This window comes from Betta splendens, chromosome 11 (genome assembly GCF_900634795.4).
Source record: "Betta splendens chromosome 11, fBetSpl5.4, whole genome shotgun sequence".
Taxonomy (NCBI): Eukaryota; Metazoa; Chordata; class Actinopteri; order Anabantiformes; family Osphronemidae; genus Betta; species Betta splendens.
Window position 1 is genome coordinate 15,045,705 of NC_040891.2, and position 10,228 is coordinate 15,055,932.

The 10,228-nt window shown below is 51.5% G+C and overlaps 2 protein-coding genes across 3 annotated transcripts; one reads left to right on the forward strand and one right to left on the reverse strand.

The window, feature by feature from the left end:
- Nucleotides 1-384: 384 nt before the first annotated feature.
- On the forward strand, nt 385-3,841 carry si:ch211-171h4.3 (serine/threonine-protein kinase SBK2). 2 transcript variants are annotated; one of them, XM_029167852.3, is made up of 6 exons: nt 387-658; nt 1,924-2,068; nt 2,133-2,335; nt 2,409-2,570; nt 2,640-3,203; nt 3,333-3,841. In XM_029167852.3, exons 1-5 carry the CDS (start codon nt 653-655, stop codon nt 3,201-3,203), a joined length of 1,080 nt encoding a protein of 359 aa, XP_029023685.1. In that variant the 5' UTR covers nt 387-652; the 3' UTR covers nt 3,333-3,841. The 2 variants fall into 2 exon arrangements, with proteins under 2 accessions (XP_055368900.1, XP_029023685.1); XM_055512925.1 differs by lacking the exon at nt 3,333-3,841 and having other exon boundaries at nt 385-658; nt 1,870-2,068; nt 2,640-3,294.
- A 2,468-nt stretch (nt 3,842-6,309) lies between these two features.
- necap1 (NECAP endocytosis associated 1) lies at nt 6,310-10,144 on the reverse strand. The gene is made up of 8 exons (XM_029167890.3): nt 9,886-10,144; nt 8,805-8,905; nt 8,592-8,696; nt 8,394-8,475; nt 8,129-8,237; nt 7,839-7,986; nt 7,606-7,699; nt 6,310-7,521 (listed from the first exon to the last, which is right to left on the reverse strand). The coding sequence occupies exons 1-8, from the start codon at nt 9,978-9,980 to the stop codon at nt 7,467-7,469; spliced, it is 789 nt and encodes a 262-aa protein (XP_029023723.1). The 5' UTR covers nt 9,981-10,144; the 3' UTR covers nt 6,310-7,466.
- Nucleotides 10,145-10,228: the final 84 nt, after the last annotated feature.

Here is a 10,228-nt window from a genome sequence, read left to right on the forward strand (position 1 = left end):
CGACACATGAAAACATCTGGTCGCCACAGTCTCCACTGTTCATCATCTCTGCTTTCTTTTCACGGTGATCGAGGACGAACCAAAGCTTTCAACCCAAACCACCACTTCAACCCAAGCAGGTTGTTTTTGTGCCAGAACCAAACAAACGCTGTTGCATGATGAAAATTGGTTCAAAGTCTAAAGAAACATTGTTGAAACATGTTGAAACATCAAGTAGAGAACACAAGAAGATAAACAGGATGAAACGGCAAAAGCAGCAGTGGTGAAAACAACCTTGACGGAGACGACGCAGACACCGTCTGACCCATGACTGACCCGTAACCGGGTCTGACCCGTTCTCAGCCAGCAGCCGCCACCGCGTCCTCCACCCTTCACTCACTCACACAGACGCTGCTCAGGATCCGCCTGCAGTGCAGCAGCAGGGAGGACGGGGGAGCAGTGGAGGTGCAGGGATGAGCCTCACTGTCAGACACTGGACTCAGTGCAAACTGCACACGGCAGCTGGTCCTCTGTTTGCGTCGAGCAGGACAGCAGCACAGAGATGAGGACCTATGAAGGATCTCTGACAGCTGCGTTCACCGGATGAGGAGCGAGGAGTAAACGTCCGCGGGCGGATTTCTGAGCGAGCACTGACCTGAACTACAACAGCACCATGACGGTGAGTAGAACCCAGTACAGCAACATCCAGGGCGGAATGGGTCCAAGAGCTGACGGAGGGAGCGCAGGTCCTGGCTGTAAACGGGAGGTGATGCAGGATGATGATGTGGAGGCACGTTTAAACACTATTTATCATTACTCAGCAGCCTGCTAAAACATGACCCTGTGAGTTCTCCTGAAGGCGCTGATGCCTTCAGGAACACTGGACCTAAAGTCTCTGCTCACTGACAGCTGGACTGAACTCACTGATGTAGGAGACGCACGTCGCACTGATTCCAGTTGGATATTTTTAAGTGTATAAAGACGAGTAGCAGCACAAAGTCAAGTTGTGAAATGTGTTTGTTGACACGATGACATCACTGTAAAACACTGACTGAGCCTGAAAAGAGTAAAACACATGAGCTCACTAATAATTCACCTTTTGTGAACAGCTGATGTTTCCTACAGGCAGAAGTTAAACAGTGGACGTTTCCCTTTAGGTGAAGCATCACGTGTGTTAATGGTAGAAACACTGGTCGTTTCAGGCTGGCGTAGATCAGTCATCAGCTGAGCTTTTCCCTGTTCAGGACCCGGTCCGGTCCGGTCCGGTCCGGTCCGATCCGATCCGATTCGATCCGATCGTGCCTCTTATGTGACGTCCCAGAGGAGGTTCTGTCTGAGTGGGCTGTGCTGCACGAGGCGTCCCACATCACACACGATACTCACACTTTGGAGAAAACTGTGTTTACTCTCGATAAACTAACAATAAACAGCAACAAACTGCTTCTAACCAGATTTAACAAACCAGCGGGACTTTTAACTTGACTCTCTGGGCCAGGGATTCCCAGTATTTCTATACAGCACACGTGAGGCTGTGATGAGCTGTAATGAGCTGTAATGAGCTGTAATGACCTGTGACGGCTGTGATGAGACGCCCGTGTCTGAACGCCTGACACCAAATGTCCCACGCAGTGGGAATGTCAGCTGTGCTGGAAACATCAACAACGCGCTGCACAACACAAGGATCAGTGTGAGCGTGTGGGGAATGCATGGCGCTATTAACAGGCATGTTTGGAGCTGTGTCTCGGTGTCGCAGGCGTCGCCATGGCGACGCGGGGCATGGCAGCAGAGGGATGCACGTCCTCAGCCTGCGGTTTTAGCAGCGTTTAGCTGCTAAACGATGCGGCAGCGTCTGACTTGAGATGTGGAGGTTTCCATGTGTCTTCCTTCCAGACTCGTGGCCTTGGTCGCATTCACGTGTGTGAGCTCTAACGTCCGTGTGTCCAGGCTGCCACTCAGCTCCTGGACGAGATGTGCCACCTGACGGCTCAGTCCCTGACCTCCATGGACACGTCGGAGCACTTCAAGGTGCTGAAGGTTCTGGGCGAAGGCTCCTACGGCCAAGTCCTGCTGGCGGTGCACAGGAAGCGAGGTGAGCAGCAGCAGCACTGCCTCCGAGGCCGCGGCGCCTGCTCAGTGTCGCTCCCTTCCCTCAGGGTCGCCCATGGCGCTCAAGGTCTTCCCCCGCGAGTCCACGTCGCTGCTGTCCTTCCTGAGGGAGTACCACCTGTCGCTGTCCTTCTGCAGCCACCCGTCTCTGACCGCAGCGCTGGGAATCGCCTACTTCACCCCCTCCCACTACGTCTTCGCTCAGCAGCCCAGTCTCTTTGGGGACCTCTACGACCTCATCCTGCCCGAGGTACAGCTTCTCCAGCGCGGTGCTGCTCCTGTGGCTGCGTGTGGCCCGTGGTTTGACCGCTGTCCGTCCTCAGGTTGGGATGGAGGAGGACTCCTGCCAGCGCGTGGTGGCCCAGCTCTGTGGAGCTCTGTCCCACCTCCACTCGCTGGGTTTCGTCCACAGAGACGTCAAACCAGAGAACGTCTTCCTGTGTGACGCCGCCTGCCGCTGGGTGAAGCTGGGAGACTTTGGGATGGTGAGTGTGAGACACAAAGATGTGGGTGAATCCTGCTTTCAGTCAGAACTGATGGCTCCGCTGCTGCAGGTGAAGGCCACGGGCACCAAGGTCCCAGAGGTGTGGTACAGCTCGCCTTACTGCACGCCTGAGGCCGAAGCCGCTCGAGGAAAGGACGACAGCGAGGGCACGAGTGGAGGAACGGAGGCTGAGAGGACGAGGAGGCGGCCGTGGGTGCGTGTGGAGCCCAGCACGGACAGCTGGGCGCTGGGCATCCTGGCCTTCGCCATGCTCACAGGAAGCCACCCCTGGGCCCAGACGGCCAGCGACTGCCCGTCCTACCGCAGCTACCGAGACTGGTTTGACGGAGTCGCGCGCCCTGAAGACGAGCCCCAAACGCAGCGCGACGCCGTGACCCGGAGCGAGGCCGGGCCGAGCGCGAGCGAGCGCCGTCCAGCGCCTCAGTTCGCCGGCTTCACCTCGCTTGCCTGCTCCCTGTTCCGCTCGCTGCTGCACCCCAGGCCGCGGCTTCGCGGGCGCCCCGAGGACGCGCTGAGCTTCCTGGGAGGCGACTGGATGATGGAGAAGGAGAGGGCGAGGCTGGAGACGGAGAGGAAGAAGCAGAAGGCGAAGGGAGGCGTGAGGAACGTGTAGGTGATGGAGGCGATGGAGGCGATGGAGGCGAGGGTGATGGAGGCGAGGGTGATGGAGGCGATGGAGGCGATGGAGGCGAGGGCGATGGAGGCGAGGGTGATGGAGGCGAGGGTGATGGAGGCGATGGAGGCGATGGAGGCGATGGAGGCGATGGAGGCGGTGGAGGCGATGGAGGCGATGGAGGCGATGGAGGTGAGGGAGGCGGTGGAGGCAAGGGGACTGCAGTAGGAGCCTGAGAGCAGACTGTGGGCGTGGAGCAGCCTGATGCTGAGGGATGAAGACACAACAACCACAGGCCACTTTACAAAAAGCCCCCTGTTAAATGAAAAGACACATGCTTCTCATTTGTTGCCGCGTTACTACATCTGTGGCAGCGGGTCCTGCTCCGCTCCATGTTTGTCCCGTCACGCTGAGCTGTATATAGACATAGTAGTGTCCGGTTCCTGCGGCCATAAATGCGTGGACCGGCAGACGGCTGTTCGACATATTGGCACAAGCTGCGTTTTCTCATTTAGCACTTTATTTATTCATAACCAGTATGTTACTTTATATTTAGCGCTTTATTAAGTTTGTTTTTGCTGTTGATTTCGTCCATTAACCATCTACAATAAAGTTTAACCATGAAATGGACCCCAGAATAGTTTTTGTAGAACTCTTGATTTTCTGCCCGTGCTGCGACTCCACCGCCTCGTTGGAAACGCTGACCTTTAAAATGGCCGTCTGGCTCGTTCATGTCTCGATAGCGTCGCCCCAAGATTATTCACCAGTGCAAATAGACATGTGAACAGGGGCATCGACAGAGCGCGTCCCCAGATGTGTTCAAAAATAGCCGCGTGCCTGTAAATCTGACACTGCAGCCTCTCAGCAGCGCGTTCCAGTTGCAAAGCTCCGTCTGGCGCTGCAGCCAGGTCCACATTCTGACGCACAGCGAAACGAGGCGGGCGGTGCTTTGGTTCTGTTGCTTTGGGTCTGAGTTGGTGAGGTTTCGACAAACAGCTCCTCACACATGGGAGTGAGGCCGTGCCGGTAGAACAGGAAGGTTCTGTTCCCACAGGCAGCGTCCGTGCAGCCTGCTGAGGGAGAGGAGGCACGTTAAGCACACAACGCTGGGCCTCGACCCACACTAATCACAAACAGCAGCAGGCCGGAGCTGCGGCGGCTGCAGGGAAACGACCTCCTCCTGGAGCTCAGGGAAGTGAACGTGTGGCGTCGGCCACAGCTTTACATTCAACCAGCAAAGCTTTTCTTTTACACAACCACTAACAGACTAATAATACTTCCCATCAGCTGCTCGCGGTTGCGTTTGGCTGCTGTGACCAGTGTAAAGACTGATGGTTCCTTCTGCCACTGAGGTTAGTGAGTGGAAAAACACAAAGCCACAGCTGCGATGAGTAACCGACACACAGGGGAGTTGGGGTCTGAATCTGACGGACCTGTTCCTGCGAGAACTGGGCATCAGGACGCAGCTCCAGCTCACGCCGTCGTCTGGGAACGGAGGCTAAACTTCCCACGGCCGCCGTGTTGACTGCGTTTTTACAGCCTGTTAAACTTTACTGTTTGTTTTGACACTAGATTCATCTGGGACCTCAGGCATTTTTGTAAATCTGGCGCTGAGGAAAGACGAGGCCTCGTTTACTCCCCTCCAGTCTTCATAAATCACCAACGCGCCTCACATGAAGCGCCTCATGTTGTAACTGATGAAACCTTGTGAGTCCATTCATAGTCACACTAGCATTGAGTCAAGTCTTAATACAACATATGTAAGATTTGATTAAATAAGATCCATGTGCAGGAGCTGCCTCTCATCTACACACACACATGGAAACCCACATAACACACACGAGGCGTTGGCTCAGGTTTCATTGAGCGTGTGACTGTGACCTTTGACACCTTCATCCCCAACATCAGCTAAACCGTTATGTACGGTAAAGAGTTAAATAAAGACATGGTCTGTGGAGCTGAGGTTGTCTCACGGAGCGACCGGAGCCAAAAGTCATGAATTAGCGAGCTTGTTAGAGGAGACAGTTTGATTATCGGATCGGGTCCAAGGGGTCTGCGGGGGGTCGGGGGGGTCGGGGCACTGGCTGACGGCCTGTGAACTATTCCCATCCCAGCTCGGCTCCTGACATTTCATCTGATATTCTGAAAACGCTGTGTGTGAGCTGGTCTGAGGGAAGGAAAGAAAGTGAGAATATAAAAGCTAGGAGTCAAGACAACATGTCAACATGCCAGGTCACATTTCTGCTAATAGAAACATACGTAGACTAGCTGGTGTCTGACTTAGTTCCAATCAGCTAAACTGCGTCAAAAATGTGCTTTTTGCTTGAAAAGTGGAAGAACAAGCACAGGTTTACAGATCAGTCGTCTAATCCTCGTGGATAAAACAAGAAATGCATGAAATGAATATATTCCGATTTGCTAGTTGCTCTATCTTCACCCAACATCATGTGGAGCGAACTGAAATAATTTCCTGAATGTGGATGTGGATGAATCTGCAGTGGCCTGTTGTGCTGATGACTTGCTGGGATCAGATCTCCAATCGGCTCACGTTGTCAATGCTACACCGGCTCTGGGCAGCGACTCCTCATTCCTCACTCAACTCACAGCCTCCAGTCAAATGAAGAATTCACTTCTGTTTATTTTACGAAGGGCTGAGAACTGTCCTAAGTTTAGACCTGAAGACCCGCGTCTCTGCTCTCGTCTGCAGCTACAAGGACTGATGGTTTAAGACGATTTTTACCAGTGAAGATATTTGTGAACGTTCTCTGAAAAGGGAAGTTGACAAAGGCAGATCAGGTGCATGTGGAGCTGCTGGTGTCGGTTTCACAGCGTGACGTGACCCACATTAGAAAAGCGACTGGGACCGACAAACGGACACGGCGTAAAGTTCCCACTCGGCACGTTCGTCTCACACACAGAAGCATGAGACATGAGAGCCGGTGGAGAAAGGGAACAAGAGAGTTGGAAAATCAACCAGCTGTCTGGTTCTGGGTCCGGTTTCTGTCTGTGAGCTGAGCTGCCCCACGAGGTCACATCCTGATCTACAGCTCAGCATGTTTGTGCTTTAGTAGAATGTTCAAAGCATTTAAAACAACAGTCCAACATGACAAGTCCCCTGATAGGATTTATTGCCTCTTTCTCATGGAACTGGTCATAAATCAAGTGTTAGTCCAGTGATTCTACAGCCAGAGAGGATGAGTGAGACAGGAGACATTTCTATATTTGAGCCAGCAATACAAGCAACGTAAACACAACATGTCAACAGGTCAAGTCATCAGCCCTCAGTGTCGGTCCAGTTCATGTGATGTGATCAGAGCAAACAAAGACAATTCACAGTCAAGGAATCACAATCAGCGCAAACATTCACCTATCATTTGCTGCCATTAAGACATTCAAGTTAAACAATCATCTGTTTCCCATCGGCCCTGAAAGAAGTCTAACATTAGTAATAAAGGTTTGTTTGTTTACATATGTTGTCGCTCAGAGCAGCTCGTACATTTGGTTCGAACAGAACCAAACTAAACGTTTCCCTTTGTACATCAGTGGGTAACGTGAACACGGACATGTTTAATTCTTAGATGAGGTGAACACACAGCATTAGGCTGATGGTGTCAGTGTATGAAGCACATGACCAGAATCATAAACATACATTTATAGATTTAATAAGCCACAGAAGAATACTATAAATATGTGCAGGCTGCGTGATAAAGGTGATTTAGATGAATGGTTTGACATAAAGTCCTTCTATTTTAATACAGTCAGAGGTTTTGGAGCCATTTGACGCCACGCTCAGTCAGGGCCTCAAACTATTCATCAGCAGAGATCAGCTTTAATACAAATAAATATTTCATTTCTGTAAATAAGTGCTATTATAATTGAACTGTTTGTACCATGCAGCGCCTGCAGGGGGAGCTGTGGCCCAAACACCCCAGGCCCAGCATAGCTGAGGTCGGTGGGCCCCCTACTGGGGAGGCGATGCAGACACACGTGGGAGAAACACCTGATGCTCAGGACAGCACACGTAGCCCTTTGTTAGGAATGGCTCAAATATTGGCTTTCACACACTGATGCTTCACTTCCTGTCAGTAGGTGAAAAAACTAGGATTTGTTCGGAATGAAAGGACGTCGAGGGCGGTGGCTTCTACAGCTCGGTGGCGTTTCACGTCTCTGCTTTGGGGCCGGTTACTGTCAGTGTAATGCGCGGGAAGCTACGGACACAGATGCAAGTGAGATGGAATCACAACCCACGAAACAGCCGACGACTCAAAACTGGATCCAGTTGGCAGAGTTCTGTGGCCGTGACGGTGGAGGAACGGAGCTGAAAGTGAGATTCTGATGTTAGACCTCTCTCCAAAGGATGTTTGACCAATAAACTACCCACAGTTCTGATACATGCTTTTACCTTGCAGGAGCAGAAAAGTCTCCCCAAAGGTCTGAGCTAGGATTTGACTGAACCACTGTGTTAGAGTTACTACTGTCCAGCTCCAACAGGCAGCCTGAAACACACAGAGAGGAAACACAGATGTTGCACAGAATGTAGGTCACTGTGGCAGGTTTCTGCTGCTTTGATAATTTAGCCAGAAACAAAGTGGGTCAGAGACACAAGCTTTAAATCAAGTCACTCCAAGCATTTACCTGTCGCTGTGCCACCTGACTGCGGAGCTACGTTGTGATTTGATGAGGCTGATGAAGGGGGCGGGGCGATCTTGCCTCCAGGAGGTGGTGGGAGGAGCCCAAAGCCACCTGAGCTATGTGGGCGGGGCTTATCCCTCTTTTTACCTTGCTGGAGAATGGAGCAGAAGAAGAAATCAACCTAAATAGGCAGTAAGTAAATTTTAAGAATTCTACACAATCAACAACCATCAGATCGAAACTTCAAAAGAAGGTAAAAAGGTAATGAAACATTTGCGTTTACTGTTTCTCACCCCTATGTTGAGCGTGATAGTCTGTCCCTCTTTGAAGCCCAGGTCCAGCTTCGGACCTGAATCTCCAAGCTGGGCACTTTTACTGATTTCATTCTCCTGTTTCACCCATCTGCAGAGACACATCATCAGCACTGATACAGAAATAAACAACTCCTCTCAGCATTTTACAGATGCACACTTCAGCTTTCCACAAGGGTAAGAGTTGTTTACGCTGAAGTTAGGCATTGAGAGGAAACTGCATCCACTGCTGTTTGTCACGTCTTACTTGAAATGGTCCTGCAAAGCTACGTTGAAATCGAAGGCGTCTCCTCGGTCCCCGAAGCCGACGCCTATGAAAGCGCTGCGACCTGCAGACCAGAAACAAGGACGCCAGCCGTCATCAAGTTCCTCACATTCACAGGATTTAACAGCGGTTACACTTGTCTGGAGCCAAATGGTAAGAGCCTAACATTCACCTCCTCACCATTGTCATCCTGTATCCGCAGAACAAAATACCGGCTGGAGTCGCTGACTGTTTCCACGGCCACACCCGGATACTCTTTAACCGGAGCCTGGGCGAAAAGCTCCCCTGCAGAACCACAGGGCAGAGGAGTGAGAACACGTTATAGGAACATCAGCATTATTATAAACGAACAAATCGTTCAACAAACACTATACCAAGACTGAGACGTGGTACCTGAGACTTTGTCCTCCAGTTTGATGTAGGCCACTTTGCCCTTGGCTGTGATCCTCATTCGCCCAGACCAGTCTGGTGCGTCCAGCTTCCAGTCGGCGGCCCTGTCCACATATTGTCATGTTTAATGTTCAGCGCTGAGCAGCAGATATGTTTGTTAACATGCCTGCGTTTGCAGGTGGACATTTCCTTTACCTTTGGGCAACATGAGATGTGCTAACCTCCAGGCCGGAAGCATGGCTAATAGAAACGCTGCTAATGCTAATGAATAATTAACACCCTGAACACACCACAAACAAACTAAACAGCCAACATACAGTTTAGACACACAATGTTTGACGTATTCAGTGTTCAATGAAACTGTTTTGATGATAAGCTGCTAATCATTTTATATTGATGCAGATGCAAAAGGACATTCTATAACATTTGTGGCTGTTTTGCATCCCAGTCTAGACTCCGACATCCGGTTTCAGGATAACAATATTAAACTTCTGGGTGTGAGCGAGTTTTAATATTAGAGTTTCAGATTTTGGATGCGTGATGTCTCTTCAATTCTTCTGTATTAAAGCAGGTATAAACAGCGGAGTCAGACTGATCGGGTGCCTTTCCTCTGTGGGTGGGAGGGGCCCCGGGCCCCGGGCCACCCAGCCTGTGGACGCGGCCCTGGCTTGGACGTGAACGCGTCGGGGATCCTCGCGGTGTTTGTAAAGTTTCAACATCTCAAACACTCGACTTCCATCAAAAATCATTCACAAAGTGGGACCAGGTTCAGCTCAATGGTTTCACCGTGGAGTCGCCCATGTGCGGGCGTCCGAGCGGCACCGTCCGGGCCGCCCGCAGTGACGGACCCCCCGGGACGTCTGCGCGCGCTCCGCGGCTCCGCCCGGACGAAAACGGCGGAAAACGCACCAACGCTCAAAGCGTCACTGCTTGAAACGAACGAACACAGCGCGGCGGTCGCCGGTTCAACTCCCCGCGGTGCGACTCTGGGATTTACAGCGAGCACGAACAGCGAAATGTCCGCACAGCGCAACGCAGAACGCCGGTAGCGCACATTTGACAGCTCGGGCGGTCGTTTCTTTACCTGTACGCGCGGTTTGACGCTCGCGGCGGGATGCGATAAACGTTGACATCGGGCTTGACGCACAGGATGGACTCGTAGTCGCCCTCGGCCGCCATCTTGAATTCCACTGTTACTGACGTGGGAGTCGTGGCTCATTGATTCTGCTCTTTTCTGAGGGGGGTTCTGTTCGTGTGGTTCGCTCCGGCGCGCGTTCTCATGAACCCGAACCATTATAAATGCCAATAACACTTTACCACTAATAAACTGTGTATGTTAGAAGCCAATATTGTGACATTGATTTAACAAATATTATAGTAAAAACGCGGCGAATCGTTCAAACAGAGTAAATCAGCTGGAAATCAAA